The sequence below is a fragment of the Callithrix jacchus genome, chromosome 16 (genome assembly GCF_049354715.1).
Source record: "Callithrix jacchus isolate 240 chromosome 16, calJac240_pri, whole genome shotgun sequence".
Lineage (NCBI taxonomy): Eukaryota > Metazoa > Chordata > Mammalia > Primates > Cebidae > Callithrix > Callithrix jacchus.
Window position 1 is genome coordinate 4,733,152 of NC_133517.1, and position 26,294 is coordinate 4,759,445.

The following is a 26,294-nucleotide window of genomic DNA, read 5'->3' on the forward strand; positions in this document are numbered from 1 at the left end:
GAAAAGGCTCAGTAATTTGTCTCAGCTAAGTACACTAAAGTCACAATCTTATGCAAATTCTCTGGAGGTACACATTGAAGGAAAGACTGTATTTCATTTGGAGTTTTGTTAATTCTTCTCAGAAGGAAATAGCCTATTGAAGGCTTTATATGCTTATAAAATAATGTAAATAATTTCTAGGCTTCCTTTACTTGATCCTTCTATTTTGCCTATTTCAGTTATATTTCCCCCTCCCAAAAATGTTTCAGAAGAATAAAGATTGGGTAAGATTTAAAGGAAGATTTTATTTTTTAAAAAATCCCAACAACTTTGAATTAGACCTGTAGAACTGTTAGCTCTCCAAACAATTTCCTCCATTCATAAGCATGACAAGGAAATCTTTGGCATGTGTCCATGTTTTTGATAATAACCTCTAAGAACAAGGAAGGATATCTGTGACTTATTTGGCAGAATGGTATGTAGTGGTATGCACATATTGCTTGAAATATGATTCATGAGACACAAGAAAAAGGGCCTTAAAAACTCTTTCAGTTGAATTTCCTGATATTCCAGGTGGAATATGAACCACAACAGTAAATAATGGTAATTAACAAGGTAGACATGAATCAATACAGTTATCAGTATGTTTATGGAGAAACAGGATATAACCAAAAACAGTCACATGTAGCAGGTTCATTTACATCCAAGTCATTGACCTTTCTTTAGTTGATGAAAACAAATTATCTCATTTCACAAACACAACCAGGATAAAAATAGCAATGGTCAGCACATGAAAAAATAAAGGAGTTGATTATTTCACAAACAATATTTTTCCTAAAATCTATAACCAGGTAATTCTTCATGACCATGAGTTGTTAACTTGCCTATTATTGCCAAGTATGGAGATGATGATATAGGAATTCCATCCGGATAATGGCTGACAGCATTATCTGCAGCTTACAAGGGTAGGGAGCATCTCTTGTGCCCCTCCTCCCTTCTCCACAGTGATAAACGCCTCCTCACCCTCCATGGGTTGGCTTCACAGAGGCTCAGTGACTCCATACTTCACTGTGACTCAATGTACATGATCCCATTAATGCTTTAAAATGCCCGCCCCATCAGTGGTGAGAGAATAAATTGCCCACTGTTCGGTGGCACATTAATTACTTTGGGTTACCGCGGAGCCTTTTAGTGCACTGAAAACGTAATTTGCTAAAAGGCCCACTAGCAGTTTAGAAAACTTAATTGGCCTCCAAAAAGTAGATAATTTACTCCTCTAGTACCAAAATAAAAGCCAAGCAATTATCTTGAATCTGAGTAATTGAGAGAGAAATTTGAGTATCAGACAAATGCAAACTTTTGTTTGCCTGAACCCGGGAATTCTAGTTGTTCTGATGGAACAGACGGAGCCATTTAGTCTTCCACATCCCTGAGTCACAGTGAGATATAAAGTCCACTAACAAAGTTTAGAGGGGTCTGCAGACCCTTTGTATGCATTCTTGATGCTTCAAAATTTCTTTTAGAAAAATATAAAAAATTCACACAAGATGAAAGGCAGAGAGGACTAATCATATAGAAGAGGATATAATAGGATAACATGATAAAAGGCGGACACCATCACCTGAAATGAACGTCAGTCATTCAAGCAAAGTCAACACTGCTTTACATGTTACCAGTGGAGAAGTCAATTTTCTGTGGCTAAAACAAGCTTGAGTAACTATTGACTGTTTTATATGTATATTTTACGTGATCGCTTAAATTTGAATATATAATTAGGTGGAGAAAAGAAAACTTTAAGTAGATGTCTTCCCAAGTAGTGTGTGTATCTTTTTGGGTGACTGTACTCTCATTTATAATTTCAATCACTAGACCTTCACCGCCACCGACAGAGCTGATCTCATCTAATGCAACAAAGTACTCACATTCCCAGAAATGCAGCATCACCTAATTCTAAAGCAGGCTGTAAACCGGAAGCCATAAACGAGACCACACACATTGTCAGCAATCATTCTGCAGTGCTTTTTCTTTTGCATAAAATCCCCATTGATCACTACCTTTTTTCCTAGAATGAATGTGGTCTTTCTACTCACTATCCTTGATTTGATCCTGAGGATCTGACAGTCCGAAGATTAGGTCAATAATACTTCAGAAATGGTTCTCTCCAAGATGCCCCATGATCTGCTTTCGAGCAAACCCAAAGGCACCTCAAGCACTCATTCCTTCCACCTCTGTGCGGTATCAACACTATTAACCATGGCATGTTTCTTGGAACTCTGTGCATTTTCCTTTATACCTTTCCCCTACACTTTCTACGTACTCTGGTATGCGCTTCTTTCCTCTTATTTGCTTTTTACTTTTGAGAGTTATTTATGTCTGTAAACACTTGCTTTTCTTTCATTCTCTCAAAGAGCTAATACATTTTCATAGCTTCAGCAGTAACACTTTGGTAACTCTGAGTTGGATAGGTCAGGTTTTACCCTCTTTCTGCATTTGGCTGTTATGCCCTCTCATTATCCATTTGACATGTTCCATGCCAGATGTCACACCTTTCCTTCCAAAGAAGAGTATTTCACACTTACAGAACATGTGAGCATTGACCTAGCACCTAAAACATTATCCCACTTGGCCTCCTCTTGATTCTTGTTTAATTTAATAGTGGCAACTCTAACATCTAGTCATTTAGTTTTAATAGGCTCGTTTCCGACATTCACCCCATTAGGTCCAGCTCTCATTACCTCAAGCCTGAATGCTGCAACAAAATCAACCCCGGTCCACCATGGCTCACTGAAGCTTGTAAAATATGACTTTCGGCCGGGCGCGGTGGCTCACGCCTGTAATCCCAGCACTTTGGGAGGCCGAGGCGGGTGGATCACGAGGTCAAGAGATCGAGACCATCCTGGTCAACATGGTGAAACCCGGTCTCTATTAAAAATACAAAAAATGAGCTGGGCATGGTAGTGCGTGCCTGTAATCCCAGCTACTTGGGAGGCTGAGGCAGGAGAATTGCCTGAACCCAGGAGGCGGAGGTTGCGGTGAGCCGAGATCGCACCATTGCACTCCAGCCTGGGTAACAAGAGTGAAACTCCGTCTCAAAAAAAAAAAAAAAAGAAAAAAAAAAAAAACATATATATATGACTTTCAACATGTGATTATGCTCTCCAAAAGCCTCTCTGCAAATGATTAATATCAAGACAATACATGAACCATTCAAGATTCTTGAGAATCTAAATGCCTCCAGTTACTTAGTAAAAATAAAGTCAGTGAAATTCAGCTGTTCTGTTTTTTTATTTGTTTGTTTGTTTTTTGCTCATTTACTGCGATCTGAAGAAGTCAAGCCTGTAATAGATATTATACGAAGAGAGGCAGTCTTTCTTCCTAAACCACTTATAAATAGAAAAGTATTAAATGTTGATCCCAAATATCAATTTTGACTTGATCTAATAGAGAAGCATTTAACTTTTCTGCACCTCATTTGTAAAATAGGAGTGAAAAAGCCAGTTTTCTAGTCCTACTCTTAGAATCAAATGAGATGGCCTAAAACATGATTCTTTTTTCTTTTTTTTGAGACAGTGTTTCTCTCTTGTTACCCAGGCTGGAGTGCAATGGGGTGATCTAGGCTCATTGCAACCTCCGCCTCCTGGGTTCAGGCAATTCTCCTGCCTCAGCCTCCTGAGTAGCTGGGATTACAGGCACACATCAGTATGCCCGGTTAATTTTTTGTATTTTTAGTAGAGACGGGGTTTCATCATGTTGACCAGGATGGTCTCGATCTGTTGACCTCATGATCCACCCGCCTCGGCCTCCCAAAGTGCTGGGATTACAGGCTTGAGCCACCGCGCCCAGCCACATGATTCATAATCATGAATAATATGTAGAATGTGAGAAAATAATACTATAAGTGGAAACTAAAGTGTAGGGTTACATTTCCCCAAATTCATTTATCATGCGCTATGAAGACTTTATACAGAAACTTCTAGCTCCAACTTCAAGGAGATTTCTTGGAAATAAAAAACACAACATGGAAAATAAAACTAAATTAGGTGGATAATAGGCAAATTTTAATTTTTTCTAATTGCTTAAAATGATTCTTAAGTAGAGAAAACGATGTGTTTGAAGAGAAAAACGAAGTCAATTTGCAAAATTAATGAATTAGACAAACTACCGTAACTTGACTTGCTTCGACCCTGGATGTGCCCCATTGGATTATTGATGGTATTCTCTACAATAAGTGGCGTAAAATGTACACAGGTAGATTAATCTGCTTTCTGGAGTTTTGCTTCTTTAAGATGAAACCAGACCAGGAAAATAAAAGGTAAATAGTCTAGCTAAGCTGGAACAGGCCTGCCACGTGTTAAATAAGCAAACAGCATTTAAAACTACTGAAAGAAATCACCAAATACAGAAAAAAAATCACTATTCAGGAAGAACAATGCTTTCATCCCCAATGATTTCTTAACCCATGCAGGTGAGTCCTTTTCATATTATGCATTTGTTAATAATACAGGAAAAGGACACCCTCAAAGCTTTGATATATTAGTTACATTGAAGGTCAAACATTCCATCTTTAGATGTTCTTTCCTTACGAAAAAAAAAAAGCTTTTACAGATCAACAAGCCAATCAGCCCACTTTTGCTGAGTATTCCATCAATAGTAGATAAATTCAGTAATTTAGAAACATTGGGTAGATTCTTCACTAGTATCATGGAGGACACGTGTTGCTCTTTTCTATTCCTTTTTTTTTTTTTTTTTTAATTTGAGACAGAGTTTTGCTCTTGTTACCCAGGCTGAAGTGCAATGGCGCAATCTCGGCTCACTGCAACCTCCGCCTCCTGGGTTCAAGCAATTCTCCTGCCTCAGCCTCCTGAGTAGCTGGGATTACAGGCATGCACCACCATGCCCAGCTAATTTTTGTATTTTTAGTAGAACGGGGTTTCACCATGTTGACCAGGATGGTCTCAATCTGTTGACCTAGTGGTCCACCCGCCTCAGCCTCCCAAAGTGCTGGGATTACAGGCTTGAGCCACTGCGCCCGGCCCCCTTTTCTATTCTTTAATGTAGACTCTCCCTCCTGCTGAAACCTGCTCTGTGATGGTCATTTAAGGATTACCCCTCAATCAATGTGGTTTTGTAGAGCCTACCCTACTTTGAGATCCAGCCCAATATGTAATATTCCCCTGGTTAATCTGAGTACATCTACTGAAACTATTGAGGAAGCAAACTGGAATTGGAAAGGAAACATTCTAGACCTATAACCGGTAAGGAGGTGTGTAAGACAGAGAAAGAGAGAGAAGAGAGGGGGAGGACAGAGAGGCAGACAGAAAAAGAAACGTAGAAGATAGGGAGGGAGAGAAAGTGAGAACAAAGAGAGAGGCAAACGTTATCAAGTAGGCAAACCATACTTTGGAATGAAGATAGCACTGAGGAATATGGGTAATGTTTGAACACTTTATTCAAGCTATATACCTACTATAATATACTACTGCATGAGCCCCTAACTCTCGTTTGTATATATATTTTTTGTTTAGTTGCTTATTTGGATTAAGCCACTTTGAGCTGGGATTTTGTCACTTCTAGTCAAAAAAGAAATTAAAATATACAAATACCAATTAGGCAAAATAAGCTCCTTTTTTTTCTGTCAACAATGGCAGAGTTATTATTCCCTTTGGCAAGGTCACTATTAACAAGGATTAGAAAAGAAGAAATTACAAAAAAATGCCATATACCAAACCAAAGCATAATCTTACCCATCCCTATGTCTGTCAACTTGTGTGGGTGTGTGGACTTAGAGCACTAAAGAGTGGCTGAGAGAAAATGGATACTTCATGTTTTCGAAGTATACAATAAGAACTTATTGAACATACAATAAGACATCCGCCTTCAATTTGTGAACTTCAACAGAACATTCGATAGAGTGTGTTATAATTTGCTGATGATAAAAAAAAACTTTCTAAGGAAATTATCTGTTTTACACATATAAGTCAACACAAAAGTAGAGAATTTGTATTCTGAAAAGAGGAAATATTTGCAGATGTTAGTAACTAATCATGTTTTCTTAGTCTCACTGTTAGTCAAGATCATTATCTGGTTATTGTAGCTGGTGTGTGTGTATGAGGGGCAAAAACACAGGAGCTGGAAAAGATGCTGGAAGAATACGTATTATGGAGCATTATCGACCTATCTTTATTCTTCTTTATTCAATGAGTTAGTTTTTTCCACAAAACTTTCGCCTGTTCAAAAACATGAAGTAACAATTTTATCTCAGCCTCTCTTTAGTTTTTAGTTTATTTCTTTTAAAATTGTAAAAACGTATTAAGGTAAGTCTTTTTATCAAGTCATGATTTACTGTCTCATTTTTAGATGAAAACAAAAAGGTCTGGGAAAAATCTGACTAAATATCTCAGTTTGGGATTTCTAATAAATGTCATTGAAATGGGAAACGTAGAGCTTCTGCAGCTATGTGTGGGATCTGGCATGTAGTCTGTTTCGTTCCGTGCAAAATCTTAACAATGAAATTAGGTAAACCAAAAGACGTCGTTGTCACACAAAATTCTCTGCCTTCAGTTCTCACGTTTGGTTCTGAGCAGAGCTGAGCTGAGGACTCTCGATGGGCTCACTTTCTGCAGTGTGATGTGGACCTCGCTGGCCAGCCTCACCCTTACATGAACTGCCTGCACACTGCAGGTGTCTGAATTTGCAATTTATGCAAACAGATACAGGTTAGAATAAGTCAACAGAAAAGGGAAAGTCTAGGACAAAGCATGAAGAAGGGAACTACGTGGTGGTGACATTAATATACTTGGAAGAGAATATACAGCGCGGGGCATTTATCTGGAGAAATGAGAGACTGGTATTTGATCAGAGCCATGTGCACAGACTGACCTAACAAGCTAAGTCGTAACATTCACCAACTTCACCAAATCCCTGGGTATGCACTAGTCGTTCTCTACAACTTGCTCATTACTATTCCCAGCAATATATTGCAGTGTGTGTCAGACTCAGAGATTTCACATTCCTGGCCTAAATGTTTGTCATTAACACCATTTCTATATTGTGATTCAAACTTAAGCCTGATGCTAAACCCCATGTATGTTCCACCTTGAGAACATGGAAACGTTTTCAAGAAGAATGGCATGATGGAAGTGGAAGGAAAGTTTATGAGTTCAACTAAACACAGACATTGTTTATTTTGTCATGGACATGATAATGATTTACCAACAGGACCAAGGATACAGATACGCTGTTAAATTAAGATCAAGTGATTTACCCAAGACCACACAGCCAATCGATGACAAACCATGTTGAACCTCAGATTTTGTGTGTGATGGATGCATTTTTAATGGTAAAATACTGTTTTCTCATCTATACCCTTAAATTTCTTAGTCCCAGATACTTATTTCTCACTGTGGCTCCCCTTGAGAAGATTCAAATAAAATTTATTATTCTTTTCTTTAATAGTTTTTATTTATTTATTTATTTGTTTAATTTTTTTTTTTTTTTTTGAGATAGAATCTCAGGCTGGAGCGCAGTGATGTGATGATAGGTCACTGTGGCCTCAGACTGCTGAGCTTAGGTGATCCTCCCGCCATAGCCTCCTGAGTAGCTGAGATTACAGGCACACTCCATCACACCCTGATATTCTTTTAAAAAATTTTACCTTTCTCTTTTTGTCTTCTTTTCTAGAAACAAGGTCACACTGTGTTGCCCAGGCTGGTCTCAAGCTCCTGGTCTCATGTGATCCTCTTGCCTCAGTCTCCCAAAGTGTTGGGATTATAGGGATGAGCCATTGCCCTTGACCTTTTCATAGTTTTATACAAGTAGCACATTATTCTTAAAATTATTGCACCATTTCTAAAAGATTTCTATTTTCAGTTAACTTATTTAGTGAATTTACCAGGCACTTATTCTTTTTAAAAACTAAATCTTTAACTGAAATTGTGAGTAAATTTGTGAAACATATAGCATGTAATTACTTCACAATTTTTAATTTAAAAAATATTTCGAGTATGTACATTAAATTTGATTGTGATAATTAGCAAGTATTCAAATGAATTGATTTAATAGTACTTTTTTTGAAAAAAAATGAACATGATCTCCTTAGCTTTGCAGACAAATTGAGGACCAAATTCATGAGACCCAATATGGTCAGCTGACTCTTTGAGTGCGTAGAATCACTGAAGAAACTTTCCAGTGATAATTTAAGTATAACTCACAGATCAATTCCCTGGCCTCGTGACATTATTTTAATGACCTCTTACTCTCAGTTCTTTTTCACTTTCCTTTTTTGACTGTTCCTGGGTTTATTTTTATTTTATTTTGTATTTGACCACAAAAAAATGCGAATTATATTATGAAGTAGCTGATGGTGTAATTTTTTGTCTCTGGAACAATCATGTAGTTTAACCACAAATAAGTACTGGAAATAATTGTAACACCAAACGTTGATTTATATTTCCTCAGCATACCATCGGTATATTTTTAGTGATAGTCTATACAGACCAAATGTTGATAAATTACATTGAAAAAAATCATAGTCACTTTTAAAACCCCAACTGAGAAGAGCAAAAATGAAAGTTGTTAGAATAACCTCAGGTCAACTAGGTTTGTCCAACTGATATAGAATGTGGTGTCAATTCTGAGTAATAAATATTTTTAAAGCAAGTCGAGCCTGTATTGAACATCATTTATATTTCTACCATTAAGAGACAAAAAGAAAATGACTGCCAAATGATCAGGAGAGCACTATATTCCATATGCTGAGAGTTGTTCAATAGAAGAAATGTGCCTGCCATGTAGTAATAAGCAGGATTTTTTTGGATGAATGAATGGATGCTATTGGAGATTATTTATCGTAACTCACAGATAAAGCACTTGTTTCCAAAATACTCTCAAAATCACTGCATTTGGACTTTCCAGTATCCGACAAAGTAGGCATCCTTGACTCATCTCGTGAGTGTTTAGGTATCAGCTGCGTGTAAATTATTGTGCCTTCATTGACAGGTATAATATCCCCAAATTTAAGGAAAAAAAATTAATCTTCAGTGGTCTGAGTGACTTGTAGACTATCTTACGGCCAGCAGTTTAAGAATTCTGATCTTTTGACTGTCAGGTACTACATGTTTCCCGACAACGTAATGTGGAACATGTTTCATACTGCAGCAAGCTTCTCTCCCAGAATACGCTATGTGCTCACGCTGCTGAGCTACAGAGAAGAAAACACCAAATAAGAGTTCTCTCTCCATGTGAGCCCTTCCATGACTCACTGTACAGATTCCTGGCAAAGTGAGATGACTACGGAAATAATTTCTAGCTTACAATACGCTTTTCTTTCCCCAGGGGCTTTTGGTGTTGCTTGACAAAACCAGGTGAATAAGTAGGCTAGCTGCCTGGAATTTATAAATCTTTTACTGGTCAAAAAAAGCCAATCACTAAATAATAGCAGTAGTCATTTCTTATTTTTATATTTTTTGATAGATGTTTGAACTTGGTTCAAACCCAAGTAAATAATTCCAAAGGCAAACTGTGGGCATAACAATCCAATATAATTTCATAGTATTAATAATTACATTAAAAATATATATATCTTAATATATATATTTTTTAAGGTCTATGCAAAAATTAATCAAAAAGTGTTTTTATAATATTTTGGAAAAAGGCAATTGAACGGATTCCAAGGCTCATTTTGAATTATCCTCTGGTCCTATACACACTTTACATTTGCTAGATTATGTAATCCTATCTCACTTTTCCCTTGTGAGTCTCAAATGTAAGCAACACTTAGCCTTATCCAATAAAACTTTTTTTAATGGGGAGAGATACTGAATTACTGTTTGCCACTCCCAAGACTTCATGCATCCTTTCTCTTTAGCAAAACAAAGTAACTATCAAACCAAATAGTTGCCCTTAGTGGGGTACAGATATCCCTGAATAAAATGCTGATTTTTCTTTAAAGACAGGTGATTCTATGCCATAATGAAGGTTAGTTTCCACTACCCACTTGCTTGTTTATCCGTTTGACTATCTGCTTTGCAATCAGAGATTAGCATTAGGTAGGCATTAAGTCGCATTGCCAGACTATTTCAATGTAAGGACATTTCCCTAGAGATAAGGATTGACAAGGGCTTCCATGAACTTTCATGAATTGGGGGTGAATGAGAGCTATTTATTTCTGTGACTAAATCTCCTAAGGGATTAAGCAAAGGTAACTTTCACTTTGTGAGATTTCAAGTACAGGTAGAGAAAGCCTGCCCCCTCTGTCCCTGAGGAGGAAACTGCGGCCATATTCCACAGGAGTGCTTCTTGAAACACATTCTCTGCTTTTATTTTATGCCCCACTGACTAGGGGAGTCCCTTATGTTAATTAATTGACAACCAAAATAATCATCTAACAATATGCTGTAACTCTTTTAAAATATGATTAAGTCTTCCATGTGATATTTTTACTTTCATACCTCTCCTGTTGTGGAAAAAGGATTGCGTTAAGAGCACATTGTAGGTTTTCTGGGAAGGAACCCAAATCAATGATACATGTTTCTGCTCCTCAGATAATCATTCTTGACCCATATAGGGCAACAGAGCCCCCAAGGAGCTCAGTGACATAGATGCCTCTGCTCCCTTTCTGCTAAGCAAGCAGGTTCATGGTAAGTAGTGACAGTTAAGAATGGTTTTCCTCAGAGAGCAATTGCTTCACTCAGCCAACATAAAACAAGAGGACATCAGCCCACCAATGAATGCCACTGTAACAGCCTCCAGTGATTTTTTGTGTTAAAATTGAGAAGGTTCATATAGATGTGCATTAGAGGTATCTTCTTATCAGTTACACATAACCAATGACATTAAAAGTAAAACTTAAACGTCTCCTGTAATTTTTCAAAGCAGCAAACTCTTTTCATGAGTTGATTGTACATAGCTCATCACATGTATTTACATGACTGTAAAATTCCATCCTTGCAAGTCGAAACTCTTCACCGAACTAAATGTACTCATTGCAGTTGATCGAGTTCTTAGTGAAATGTCAGGCACGGGTTATAAATTTGTGTAACTGCTTTTGCCCAGTGAACCCTTTTTATTAAAGCAGAATGCTTATCAAGGTCAATGTGAAAGATTCTAATTTTAAAGATCCAGAGGAGGACGAGAAATAAGAATCAACAGAAAACAGATTTAATTAGCATTTTAAAGTTTATGGTTTGTCAAGAACCTGTTGGCCCCTTTCACTTTCTGGATTTCAGTGACAAATGCATTTTGTAGAACTATTAAGTTAGAATGATTTTGAAATCCAGCTCTCCTAAAGAGGCACACTAAAGCTTCTCATTTACTGCCTTCTGGCAGATCAGGCTTAAGAAAGCTGTCTAGAGCTTTAAAAGGCTGGAAAGAGGACGCTAAGTAGAAAATATGAGTGTCTCTTTAGGTAAGATTCTACAGGTGTAAATGCCTACTTCAGGGTTAGCACAGAGTGAGTAACCTGGTGTATATGTATACATGTATTTGTTCCCATGCATAGTTTGGTAAATTATAACCATATAGAATGTATTAAAGGGCATGGTTAACCCCTCTCTATTTTAACTTTTTCAGTCTTGTATACTGTAACTCAGGATCACTTTTAATGGCATACATAAGACAACAAAATTATCAAGGGTCAGATTGTATTAGCTTTGGGAAAAGATAAACAAGATATGCACAGATTCAAAAAGATATTTGATAAGCAATAAGAAAAATGGCCAGCTAAAAGTTTACTGTAATTATGTAAGGCAACATATATGTTATTCTGATTCTTCTTGTCACACAATGATCCAGAAACAGTTATTTTAAAACAAAACAGCTTATCTCCCCCTTAACCTAAGGAAAAATTACACTGCTTATGTTCTTTCTGTTAAAACATAAGTCATTAGAATTTTGAAAAACAAAAATCATAGTGCCATCACTTACCTGCCGAGCAGTGAAATTAGATGTCTTTTCAGCTTCTCTAACGTAGAATTCTGAGTAGATCTCTAGTCTCTTTTCACAAAGCTATTTCCAAAACAGTTGCAATCCACTTAGGACCATTCTGTTTATTTCAAGAAGTCTAGGCCTTTGAGCATTTGGACCCCTACTGCGCCGCCCATGATTTCTCCGAGCTTCTAAGAACTTCGACTTTGCTCTTCTTCCAGAATTCCTCCCAGGCCCCTATAGAAAAACAATTCTTGAAGTTGCTGCCGAGAGTGTAATGGAGCAAGGGTACTCCTCAGAGTCCTGTCCTTAGGTACAGCAGGTGTAGAGGGAAGGGTACTTTTCATCCATCAACGAAGGGGCCCGGGAAGCGAGTGGGTAATAGGAGCCACCGCCTTTTAGCTGCGAGGAGCAAGGAGCCCAGCTGCCCGTGGCGACGACAGTGGCGGCAAGGACAGCGGCGGCGGCGGCAGCGTAGTTCCGTCCCTGAGGCTGCAGCCCAGTCCGGAGACGCTGTCCATCCCCTCTGGTGCTGAAGTGAGGGGACCGGAGGCCCCAAGCCCAGCTCCGGGTCGCACTTTCGTCCACCAGCGAATCCAAGCAGCAGCTTCCTTGTCTTCCAGCCTAGCTTCCTCCCCTCCGGTGCTCTGTTTTTTTTTTTTGTGGGGGGGGGGAGTAGGGGTTAATTATTTCTCCAAAATGATAGTCTCATACTTATTTGGTGTCCACGTTTCCGGAAAGACAGGAATCCGTGGGAATTAACATCTGAGCCTCCCCTGACTTTTCAGTGGCCCTGAACGAGTTTCCTAATGCTAGAAATGAAAGGGAACACACGCACAGGCGCGCGCGCACACGCGCACGAGAGAGAGAGAGAGAGAGAGAGAGAGAGAGAGAGAGAGAGAGAGAGAGAGAGAAAGAGAGGAGAGATGAATAAATATAGATTTGTACTGTGGAAAATCCAGAGCTGCTTTGGAAAGCTCGTGGGTCTCTAATTACATAAGACGAAAAGGGCTATTTTGGAAGACTCCACGATCTTGATTACCAATTAAGGGGACCACATTCAAATTTTGGGAAACGCAATCTGAAATTCCTAAATTAAACCCAGTGAAGAGCCTTAGAACTCTCCACGCAGAAACGACAGGTTATTGTCATAATTTTAAAAGACTGAGAACGAAAGAATGAAAAAGACAAGGAAAGGCATCTTTGATCAGCTACCTTTTAAAACGCTGCTGAAATGGATCGGGATCGGTGCAGAGCCTCTACGCGGATCCGGGGACGCAGCTCCTGTGAGTGTCGGCGCTGGGCTCCGCGAGCAGGGAGCTCGGAGGCTGCATTCCCAGGGCAGCGCTAGTGAGCCGCCCACAGCCCGGGCTCCTGCAGGGGGGCAGGAAGCGGCTTATTTCACAAAGAACGGTATAAGAACGCGCGAAGTCAGGCAGCGGGCTCGACCATCCCTGCCTTTGGAAAGCCGGACCGACGCCCAGCGTACCCTGCTTTTTGCTTGGGTTCTCAGCCCATTTTCCCTCTGGTCTCCCGTGCTGCCCCCTCTTCTCCCAACTCTGGAGTGAGCGCTCTCCCGGGCCTGGCAGGATCCTCACTCCGGCTCCAAACAGCCCCCACTTGTGTCTGTTCCACTGCTCGTGGCAACTGGCTGACACCGAGCTTAACGAAGGGTCGGGGTGCGCGGTCTCCAGTGCTGTTACCCGGGGCTCCGCCACCCACACTCGGCCACGGGTGCAGGCGCGAGGAGACTGAGACGGGAAGGGGAAATACACAGCTTTGAAACTGTTGGAAAACTGGTCAAAACCAGGGTCACGCGGACCTTGGAAACTGTGGAGTAAGAGGGAAGATGGCAAGAGAGGGACCGTGACACCGCCCGCCCTTGTGGGCTGCTAACTTGTGCAGTGCAGATTTCTGCACCAGGAGGTTGTGGATAGACTTGCCAGGAAATTGGAGAAGGACTGGTGAGGAGCGCGGCTGTGTGTGGTGGGGACGCGGGTCGGGGAGGGGCGGGCGCAGCACTGATTTCTCCCGGGCCCTGGGAAGTGGCTGGACGCACGCTCCCGACCTCCTTTCCGCGGCGACTTCTCAGGTTCTTCTTCTTCCTCCCCCTCTGACACTAGAGGGAAGTCCTAGACGTCGTGCTTTCCTCCCACGCTTGCATCCATCAAGGACTAGAGCGCGTTCCCGCTGGTCTGGAACCGTCGTTCCAAATAGGGGATCTTCCTTCCCGGGGACATCGCGCTCTCCAACCACCCGCCCAGGGCGCGCGCCACGCGTGCGCGAGCAGGCGGCGCAGCCAGTGGGGTTCCAGAGGGCTCCCTGGAGGGTAAACGTTGCTGAGCCGGGAATCACTCGAGAAGGAGAACCGAATAGGCAGAGTCTTGACTCACGGGAAAAGGCCAGGCTTTGGTTGGACTTTGAGCCGTTTTGCTGCTGCAGCAATGGCTTTATTTCCCTGGGGTGGTCCCCGGCCGCCATCGCGGATCCCGAGCTCTGGCTGGAAGAGGCTGCGCTGCGCTCCGCGCATTGCAGGCCGCGGTCGCTGTGTGGAGCTGCACACGCAGGAAACGGTCGCCGTGGAACGAAGCCCTTGGTCAACTTTCTCTCACAGTCCTTTTTAACAGAGGCTCTGCTAAAGGATGTGATTCTCTCCAAAGCTGTATTTGGGGAATCCATCTGACTCACGGAGACACGCGACCGAAAAGGAGAGTATCTGCTGCTCCAGGCTCATTCTTAACGGGATCTTTTGCTTTCCAGTCCGAGTTTGCTTAGGGTTACGGTAAATGAGGTTTCCCTTTTCCTTAGACAAATGTGAACAAACACGTGCTTCTTATATGTGCGGAAACAATACCCGTCGTGTATAGAAATAGGTTTCAGAAAGTGCCCCCTTTTTGTCAGAGGAGGAAAGCAAACCCCCTGTGTGAGGGTTACGCTAGTCGGGGCCATCCCTCCTTGTCGGCAAAGAGGGTTTCCCTCCACTGCATGCAATTCTACGCCTATTTAGGTTGATTTAATTGCTTGTTTAAATTATTTTCTCGGGACATAGAAGAACGTGAGTAATCACAGAAAATCCACACGTCAAATAAGAGCATTTAAATGAGGCGCAGAGTACAAAGATGTTGCTGATTAAAAACATATGCACTTGATTATTCAGACCTAGAGGAACAGATTCTCTTGTTCCTAAGAGTAATTGAGCTGTGCGCAGTCTCTCTCCATCTTTCTCTCTGCCCTGCCAGCAAAAGAAAACAGAAACAGTTGATTAATTTGAACTGACAGGCCCGGTATGATTATGATAGTTTGATGTCTTTTTTTCAAGAAGCAAAATCCACTTTATATTTTTTCTCATCAAGTTGTATAACCAGTTATGGAAATCCAGATGATGAAAATTAAATGCGGCCTAATATCTGATGCCACAAATGAATATAAATGAAGCACGACATAACAAACCAAAGGACAAATACACTGAGGTGAATTAAAGAATTATGTTAAGAAATTTCACCCTGGGAGCAAATTTTTCAAAGTTTACTTTAAATTATTTTCGTTAATTCTACTTTAGGTTGCCATGATATTAAAAATAGAAACATAGTAAAATGTGACTATAAACCATCAAAACAATATATGACAAGAAAATGTGGTAACCTAACATCATTACTGTGAATCCTACACTGGACCACTCAATCCCTCTCTGCAAAACTAGGATACAATTCCCCTCCAGTCCACTCTACATAGTGTACAAATCTTAGAAAACATAATAGTTTGTGGGACATTTTGGAAACCATCGGAACTCCTTTGGGTCAGGGAGTCTGCAATGCAAGGCCAAGCCACCGTCCAATATGATCTAAATGAATACTCACGACACGCTGTATCAGCGTGACACTCACTGTGTCACTTCCGCAAGCCTCCTATTTTCACATCTCATTTCCAGATATAAAATGGGCATATTAATAATAATTTCTGCTAACCTCATAAACCATCATATGCAAAAATCAGCATATGTACGTAAAAACTTTGTATACCTTGGATTTTTCTACAAAAAATAGGTAATAGCATCGATCATCTGCAAAGTATCTTGCTCACAACTTGTAGACATCAATTGAAAGACTGGTGGTTTCACTTAAAGGCTCTGTTTTTAGTTAATATATATTTTTAATTATTTCTGTGTTTACTTCATGTTTCCAAATAGAGATAGAGCTGTAATAGGCCAATACTCATATGCAAATCCTTTCAGTTCGCTGTTTTAACATCTTCAGTACAATTTTGAGCTGATTTTTAAAATTGTGTCTAAGTACAATTAAATATTACATATCTATTACCAATTATTTCTGAGTTGGAACAATGATCTTATTTAAAAATATCGTTCTGTGAGTTTTCAGATGAAATGTTACTGAGCTGTGTGTTCTTTCTTTTGCCCCCTTTGAATGTAAAATCTCTTACTCAACCATAACTTTACTCAGCTAAGGAGTTCTGTTTTGCTGAATTGTAGTCAGATAAGCCCTGTAGACGTCAGAGATGTTTGCACTTGTATCAGGTGAACTTAGTTAACTTTAGTTGTATGCAAAGGTAGCTGGAAATTTGCACTCAAATGACAGAGGTACAAAAGTCTGTCCCTCAGATTAGTTTAATTTTTCTTTCAGAGGAGGTAACAGGTGGCTGTCAGAGAAACTTGGAAAATTAGATACTGTTAACTGCAACTGCCTGGGAGAGACATTTTATTTTAGAGAGTAGTTCCCTAAGCACTTTCCTTTGTAATTCTATATTTTGATTCATAAAAATTCTGAAGTTGAATACTGACTTGACAGAGTGCTACTTTCTGCCACGTAGGTAAGTTACTTAATCGTTTTGAGTCTGTTTATTCACCTTAAAATGAAAATAATGCAACTTATTTAGTAGAGCTAATATACAGCACCTGCCTCAAAGTCTTGTGCATAAAATCCTCCATGTGACAGGCAGTATCCCCTCTAGAATATCTGTCCATGCGTCTCTGACAGGAACGGTGCTGCAGAGAATTTTTCCTGTTCATTAACATCAAGCTGGAAATACAGCTGTATTTGAAATATTATATAAATAAACTTTGTATGTGGAAATTCCACACACAGGAGTTCAGTACTATGGAAATCCCTTCACAGCTCAACAGAACATTCATCGTAACAAGTTGCTAAACACTGCGAAAAAAAAATCCTTATAGCATGTACTGCTAATTTGGCCTAGGATTTAAAATAGTTTCTAATTGCCTAGTAGCTATACTCCTTTCTAATAAGCATACATATACATATATCAGTAGCTTCCTTCTTAAAATATATGTGTGTGTCTGTGAATGTGTGTGTGTACACATGTGTGTGCACCTGTGTCTCTATGCATGTGTTCCTATAAATGTGTGAATGTATATGCACTTCTAAAAGTAAATAAATATTACATTGATACTTCCAGTTGGTGTTCAGTATTTGCAGAAGAACATTTTTGGAAAAATTATCTGAAGTGACCTTTAGAGAGCTATTGTTTTCACCGTCTAGAATATCATGTTCTCTCTGCAGTCATCTAATTCGCGTCTCTGTTAAGATACCAGTGAGTTCTCCAGCTCCAAAACCACCGTCTGTCATTCTTTGGCCCTCACTATGTTTAACTCGTCTTACCTGACTTGCAGGCTGCTTTTGACTCATTCCATGGCTCTCTGTTTTATGAAACACCCTTCTCCTCAGCCACTCTGATCCATTCACACAAATGGCCATTTTTTTCTCAGTCTTTCTTGATGACAGCTTATTTGCTCCTACTTCTCATTATTGGATTTCCACAGAACATATTTCTGCAGGACTTATCTGCATTATCTGCTTACATAATTTCGTTGATTCTCATTGACATCCAAATCTGTAGGGGAGTTCTTAGCTACCCATTGAGTAAGATACTCACGTGGAGAGAAAGAGACACAAGTTATATAGATGACACTTCTATCTGAATGCTTACTAGAGATCTCAAACTCAGTGTACCCAAAACAGCATTCTGGACCACAATCACAGAGAAACTTTCTCTGACCATGTCTCTATCAAGTATTGCATCATTACATGCCTGCTTAAAGCTCACAGCCAACTAGTCATCTCTATGTTTATATTCCTTCACACACAGTCTCCAAAGAGTCAATGAAAAATATTGCTCCTATTACTAACATAGATTCCAAATCCATGCAATTCTTCCAATATAACTTTTTCATTCCAGTTCAGGCTGCTAGAGTTTCTTATCAGTACTGATGCAGTCTACTGATTTATTTCATTGTGGCATGTTTACCCCCTTGGAATCTTTTCTCTGCATAGCAGTAGGAATGAATTTATGACATGAACCGTGCCATATTGCCTAACCCTTCAAAGGTTTTCTAATTTCAAATGCCATGTCTAGCTTTGCCTGTCTAATTATTATTTCATTACTCTTTCCTTCTTGCTTACCTGCATTCCAGGTTTTCACACTGGACTCTGCCTGTGCCATTCCCATTCCCGTAATCTGAAATACTACTTCCTGATCTTTACATGGCTGCCCCTCTGTTTTCCTTTGTGATCTCAGATCAAACATCACTTCCTCTAAGAGGACTCTTCTGACTAGCTAACTTAGCAGGGCTGCACAGTCTCTGTCTGTCCCCCAATTTGTTTTAATATCTTTAAAGAAAGCATAATCGCAAGCAGAAATTATTGCTGTATAATTGTTTTGCTCTTTCTCAACAACCTAATGTCACACCTAAGGAACTAGGAAAATAAGAACAAAACTAATAGAAAAAAGAAATAACAAAGATCAGAGCAGAACTAAATAAAACTGAGACCCCAAAATCATTCAAAGCTTTGACAAAACTAAACATTGGTTATTTGAAAGTATAAACAAAGTTGATAGACTCCTAGCTAGATCAGTCGAGGCAGAAACAAAGGAAATTAAACTAAACCCAATAAAAAATAACAAAGATGACACTACAACTGATAGAGAAACACAAAAGATCCCCAGAGACCACTGTGAACACCTCTGTGTGTACAAACTAGAAAACTTGGAGGATATGGATAAACACCTGGAAACAAAACCTCCCAAGGCTCAACCAGGAAGACATTGAAAACCAAAAGTAAGTTACAAAACTAAATGTATTTTTAACATTCTTAATTTAAATTGCCATGATTTCAAAAATGTAAACATAATAAAATGTGAACATAAATAATCAAAACAATATAGGAAGCACTTTATGCACATGAAAAATTAGTAATCTAGCATCATTACTGTGCATCCTAAATCGGCTCATTCAATCCCTCTCTCCAAAACTAGGATACAATTCCCCTCCAGTCCACTCTACACAGTGTGCAAACCTTTAAAAAGTGATAGCTTGTGGAACAGTCTGGAAATAAGTAATAATAATTTATTTATTTATTTTTTTTTGAGAAGGAGTTTCGTTCTTGTTACCCAGGCTGGAGTGCAATGGCACGATCTCGGCTCACCGCAACCTCCGCCTCCTGGGTTCAGGCAATTCTCCTGCCTCAGCCTCCTGAGTAGCTGGGATTACAGGCACGTGCCACCATGCCCAGCTAATTTTTTGTATTTTTAGTAGAGACGGGTTTCACCATGTTGACCAGGATGGTCTTGATCTGTTGACCTTGTGGTCCACCTGCCTCGGCCTCCCAAAGTGCAGTAATAATACTTTTTAAAAATCTACCAACCAGAAAACTCCCCGGACCAGATGGTTTCTCACCCAAATTCTACCAAATGTACAAAGAAGAGCTGGTACAAATCTCACCGAACAATTAAAAAAAATTACGAAAGAGGGATTCAATCCTAACCCAGTCTACAAAACCAGTATATCATCCTGATGCCAAAAGGTGGCAAGGACACAACAATAAAAAGAAATTACAGGCCAATGTTCCTGATGAACACAGATACAAAAGTCCTCAGCAAAACACTAGCAAACTGAATCCAGCAGCACATCAGAAAGATAATTCATCACAATCTAACGGGTTTCACTCCTGGGAAGCAAGGCTGACCAGCATATGCAAATCGATGTGTGTGAAATACTACATAAACAAAATTAAACACAAAAGTCTTATGATCGTCTTAATAGACACAGAAAAAGCATTTATAGAATCATCTCCCTCTATAATACAAGCTGCACGAAAGCAAAGACCTTGTGTGCCCTGAGCATCTCCTGCACTAGAACGATGCCCGAGCAGAGTGTAGATGCTTAGTAAATGGTTCAGAACTGAACAAAAAATAAATTTGTGTGATAATCACTGAGCAACCAAAACTAAAGAGTGACTTTGCTCTTCAGATTTCACAAATATTTGTTATTTATAGGCATGAGAGCTTTAATATTGTACTTATTTCCCATAATAATGACTTCTTAAAAATATATATTTCCACGTTTTCAATGTTGCAGTAAAGAATTTATTTTTACAGAGGTTTACTTTGTATGCCTCTACAATTCTAACTTTTTAGTATAATTAATGGGATGGATATTCATATGTGAAATTACTAAAACTATTCATAGTCTGGCAAAGCCAAAGTAAAAACATAGACACAGATTTCACTGTAAATGTTCCCCCATGCACTTTGATCTGACTTTCTTATGCTTTCTCTGTCTTCATTTCATTATTCTTACTCTCTTTACCTTTTGTCATCTTCACTTTCTTTTGCAGAAAGATTAGTATGTGATTGTTTTATTTATAAATGCATTTTTTATAAAAACCAATATGATAACTATGAAGAAAAATGGAATGGGATGAAGAAAAGAATCTGACACATTCTTATCAATTACATTATAATTTTACTGTATTTTCCCCTAACGTTTTACAAGGTGCCATCTCCCCATTGACTAACACAGTATACTTACAATTTTTACCAAGCCTTGTCAATTTAACACAGTCTGTCAGTTTTTCTAAGTATTATATAGTCTTTGTAATCATTTTTAAAGACTGCACATAACTCCATCATGTGGAGGTAACATAATTTGTCATTATTTTACGACATTTAGTGCATTTTTAATTTTTTATGTTATACAAATAGCTTCATGGATATACTTTTTCCATTTATTTGACTCTTCAAATGCATTTATATGAAGAGTATTTTTTTAATTATTTGTGGCGGAAGAAGAGTCAAATAAATGGAAATATCAATCTAAAGTACCTGCTTATTTTATGGTTCTAAATATATGGTCTTTGTGTATGGGGAGAGGTATATGAAAGAGAGAGGGGGAAGAGAAAGAGAAACAAAGAGAGAGAGAGAGAGAGCAATGAAAGAGAGAGAGAGAGAGTATGAGATGTCCTGTAGTAAAAGAGAAAGTTTGCTAGACTATTCTGCTAGGATGAATCATGAAGCATTAACATAAGCCATGTATGGTGATGGTTGAATGCTGTTATACCGTTATTCTCTCTGTGACCCATTATATGGAGCTTCCCACATGAGAGGTAGCCTGATTTCAAATCCATATGTGCAAATTTTACTTGTAACTGTCCCTATGGGCTTATATTTACAACCATTATTCATTTCCTCTAGCCACGGTATCTTAATATGTGTGTGTCAACATCACAAACCTCTTGTAACATTAAATTTTCAGCATCTCAGGAGAGTGACTATCTGCTTTTTAGAGGCATGCTCCCCAGCTTCCCAAGAGCCAATTCTCACACTTCTGTAAATCCCATAAAACTGGCACTTTTGTCAAAGCAAATAAAAATGCCATTCAAGTGTGGTGAAAACATTCTCCGTCAAGTTTTTTTTGGGGTGAGAACCACTTAACATCTTTGAAGTTCTCTCTGGGGTCCTCCTGGGTAGATTTCAGATAGTATACATGCTTCAAATTTAAAAATCCTGAAACTTTTTATCTCTTTTCTTTCTTATACTTACATTTATTCTTTGAAAACACCACAACCAAACACAATACAAAAGGCAATGTATAAAAAGTTTTAAAAATTGTGATACATTCCAGTAACTACAGATTGTACATAACATGATAATTGCTTTCTTTTTACACTAATTTACAGCCTTGTAACATTCCTTAGGGGGCAAAAATCACCTTTGGAAGAAATGCAAATATATATTATGTTATAATCTATTCATGCAATGGTTATGTAACAGTCTGTTGTTCGGACACCTTTCTACCAGTCTTCCTGTGTGTTCACCTAGCTACCTACTTAAATATTTACTTACCTATCAAATGGATTGATTGAAGTAAGATTTTTAATCAATGACCTTTGTCAAGCCACACAGTGAAATGAGACTATGCAGTTTTCATAAAGAATTGGAATCTATTTTTCCACCCCTTGAGTCAGAGTAGCCTTGAGAGTTGCATTTAGTAATAGGATGTGGCAGGGTGATGCTGTGTTGGTCCCAAGTCTGGACCACGAGAGCCCGTGAACGCTTTCATTATCATGTGGGCCTTTTCTCCCACGGTGATCAAAAGGTCAGACTGCTAAAGGATGAGAAACGACACAGAGCACAGCTGAGTCCTCTTAGCTACACTCTCCTAGCCCAGCCATTCCCCAGCCATCCCCGCAGCTTACGAGGATACATGTGCAAGCCTGTCTGAGAATAGATGACCGACATTCATGACACTATGTTTTGGGGTAGCTTGTTTCATTGCAATTACTAATAAAATATATCTCATATAGAATTCAAATAACACATTTTCCATGATTCTTTTTCCAAACAACCAGGTTGATTAGTCACAAACTTCTCTCTCCTTATATACCCTATTTGCGTGTGTGTGTAAAGAAGGGATCTCACTATGTTGCCCAGGCTGATCTTGAATTTCTGGGTTCATGTGCTCCTCCCCCCGGCCTCCCAAACAAGTGCTAGGATTACAGGAATGAGCCCCACACCCAGCCGCTGCTCATATAATAGCATGTGATAAGTGCTTTCCTTTATTTTCCTTATAATGAAAGAAACTGAAGTAAGAAGTAAAAACCAAACATCATTTGATACTTGATTCTGTAGCACATTCACGCTGAGTTTTAATCCCTTTAACTATCGTTTTAGGGTTTTATTGACCTCCAATCCTGGAGCTTGAACCTGTGGTACAGACATTGCCTGTTTTGTCCTGTTCCTGCTACGAGCTGGCTCAATGTTCGAAACATCTAATGAAAAAGTTGGACGTAGATAACTCCAGAGTCTCATCCCCCAACAAGTCCGTCGGGAGCATTTATTGTTTATCCGCTTGTTTCTCTAGGAAATAAGCAATGACAGGGGCCAGAATCTTATGATCTTTGTACTTCGAGTAGTGAACACATGGATTGGTTTCTAACAGTGGCTCAGTGAAGGTCTCTGGAACGTATGCACAAGCGTGTGGAAGATTCTCATGCCCAGTAACCTTCTACTCCCTCAACTAAATTGCAAATGTATCTGATCTTTAGCCCAGAGACCACATGCTGCTAATTGTGGAACTCTCCCTTCCTTGTTTCTGAGTTAGGACATGTGAAAACAGCACACATACTCTGACATGCAGACAAGCCCTCATCCTAGATGGACACCGAATGGTTCCCTTCACAAGCAGTTTCTTCCACACATTGCAGAACCTCACAAGTAAGAGCCAGACAGAAGTTTCAACATTAGAATAAAATTATTTTATTGTGTATATATAATTTAAATATTATAGTTTCTATGTATAAACTCTATGTGTATACATCTATGTGTATGGTGTCACAGAGAAATATTTTCATACGAAACAATTGTATCTTTCTTTAAGTAGCTTTCGCATTTCCATAGTCCTGAATGTTTAAAGTTGTGGTAAAAGTATTGGTTTAAAACTCTGACCGTGTTTGCTTATTATTTGTAAGACCCAAAGTTTTATTCTTTAATCTTATTATTTTTCCTTTCCTTCCATTTCTGCTTCTGCTTTTTCCCCCTCTTCTTTCTCATGCTCTGTTGATGCTTTTGCTTCTCCTGTTTCCTCACTTGCTATTCCTCTTACTGCTCCTTTTTCTCCTAAGTCATCCTGTATATAGAAAATACAGACGTGACACAAACATGTCAGTGTTTTCTGATGTTCTCCGATGTTATGGTCAAAATGACATACTTTTAGATCACAGGTCATTGCAGGTCCCCAGGGCTCTCATAAAAACCTCTAAGTCTTATGGGTGGGCAAAGAAGATCATCATGGGGAGTCTCCAATGCAGTTGCAGGAAGGACTTGGGGACAGCAGGTTGCACACTGCCCCACACCCGAACACCAAAGCGTGTAGGAAGTGTGCTGCCAACATCACATAGCATCTGTCTATTCTCTTCTAGCTCAAGCCCTTGAAGTCTGGATTGCAACACAGATGATGAAGCTTTGAAAGTTTATGGTTTCTGTAATCGTACAGGTGTCAGATTTATAGAGAACATTTGGGACAACTTCACCATATTATAAATAGTCTATTTGGGAACATCAAAAAAGTTTTTTTCCAAATTTTATGATATGATTCAGCTAATGTAAATTTAACAGTGAACAAACAAGTCTTAATATCAGAAGCATTTTAAAAAGAATGCCATGTAAGTATTGAGAATTTTGAGTTTGACATATAACTTTTCTATTTGAAATCCTTTAATACTTCACATCATTTAAAGAAAATTTTGTTTAGCATATTAAATACTGCTTTGTCTGAATAATTTCCATTTAGAGAAAAATTTTCATAAATATTTTTAATGTCTTTAACATTTCAATAAATGCATTCAAAGAATTCAGTTGAAAACTTAAAAATTAATCCACAGTGAATACAAAACAACATATTCTATATCCACAATTATGTCTGTTATTTTACATTTAAAATATGGTTGGTGCTATCTCAATTTTCAAGACAAATATAAGCATATTCTTTATTTTTTAATGTTCATGCATTGAATAAGTCATGGCACAAACTAGAATAGACAGGACAGAAGCATCTCATTTGTTTCAGGATCTCACATTAAATTCAACAACTTTAGAACGCTAACCCTTTCGGATCAGAAGTGATGTAGAAATATTTACAAGTATGAATGTTTGTGTTTGAAAATTATAAGATAGACCATGACATACAGTTTTAGAAGTCTCACTTCGACTCCTCCCAACCTCTGCCATCTTTGTATCTTTCATTCTAGTGAGTAATGGGAGGAGACAGGTGTTGGAGAGTGGGATTCTTTCCAGAGTTTCTATGTGTCTCCTGACAGCTTTTCCTCCACACTATCTTTTCAAGGATGTTTGTGTAGCAACCAGCCTTGGAAGATAGAGGTAGTGCTGTGTCTTCCTCCAGGGCCAAGGGAAGACTTCTTCGGAGGAGGATAATAAAAGTAATCTTTCCCTTTGGGATAAAGGCTGAAGGTGTACTTGCAGCCCCCTTATAAAAATTGAGGTTTCCTAAGCTCAGTGTTGCTTAACTGTGACACAAACACACCGTGAATACAGCATCCATCCAGGTCCACCTCTGCATCATCCCAGGGGACTGGTGGACAAGGGAAATTGATTTGAGCATGAAGCTCATTCTGCGTGCTGCATCATGAGTAATGAAGTCTGTTATCCTTGATCCTGGAGTCTCGTTTTCACTGTGGCAAGCTAACTTGTGAACTTAGAAGCAAGGCAAAATCTCAGCCCCTTCACAGTTCTTGACCCTAGAGAACAGAAAAACCTCCTAGGGTGACTGAAAAGAATGTGAGTTTACCCAAGTGACGGTGCCAAAACAGGCAGTGCTGTGAAGCTGATCTTTAGCTGCCTGTTTATCATAAACCCAGTGAGGGAGAGAAATGAAGACACCTAACATGCTTCACAACCCATGCTAGAAATAAAGATAAGGATGTTTTTTAATTTCACTTATGATGTTTTGCAAGTCAGTAAGACAAATCCAGAGGCAAGTCTATTGGTGACAGCAGTTGATGCTGACCTACTTTCCAAGGATCTGACCTTTGCCAGTGTGTTCTTCCTTGCAAAACCTTGAAAATGCGGCTAAATGACCGCTGGTTCTAAATGTGGCAGCACAGTCTTTAAATATGAGGACACTAAAGGGGCCGCAATAATACAGCTTCCATGAACTGACTAGATTAACAGATTTTTAGTTATAATATTGGCATTTATAGCTTAAACAAATGTATTCTGTCTTTGCTGAAAGGGCAATCAAAATATATACCTAGCCGTCTTAGCACTCTTCGTTTTACAAAATGTTTATACATTTCATAAAAAACAACTTTGATAATGTATTTATTCACCTCCTGACCCTGTCTTCTAGTTATTTAAATAAACTTTTAAAAAAATGAATAAATTCTACATTATAAACCTGAATGTTCTCTCTCCAGATATGGAATTACATAAGACAATCTGTACATTCTACTTTGGAAAATGATGAACAGAAACGTACGATTGTATGCGGATAAGCGTAAGAGACAGGAGGGTGAGCCTCACTGCAACTGCACCCACAATGGAGTCTAACATAAATTACAGGTGTG

The 26,294-nt window shown here is 39.0% G+C and overlaps 2 protein-coding genes across 8 annotated transcripts in view; both read right to left on the reverse strand.

Annotated features, from left to right (window-relative positions):
* SNTG1 (syntrophin gamma 1) overlaps positions 1-13,262 on the reverse strand; it is a 924,527-nt gene extending 911,265 nt beyond the window's left edge. For 6 of the 7 annotated variants that reach the window (XM_035276805.3, XM_054246489.2, XM_035276806.3 and 3 more), the window contains exons 1-2: positions 13,117-13,262; positions 11,902-12,713 (exon numbers count right to left, since the gene is read on the reverse strand). The gene's annotated coding sequence lies outside the window, so the exon portion shown is untranslated. The remainder of the gene's footprint in view (positions 1-11,901; positions 12,714-13,116) is intronic. The other variant, XM_017965333.4, reaches the window with a different exon arrangement.
* LOC144579810 (uncharacterized) overlaps positions 12,760-26,294 on the reverse strand; it is a 35,827-nt gene continuing 22,292 nt past the window's right edge. The window contains exon 2 of the mRNA XM_078353525.1: positions 12,760-15,133. Coding sequence (XP_078209651.1) covers positions 13,990-14,580 — 591 coding nt within the window. The 5' untranslated portion in view covers positions 14,581-15,133 and the 3' untranslated portion in view covers positions 12,760-13,989. The remainder of the gene's footprint in view (positions 15,134-26,294) is intronic.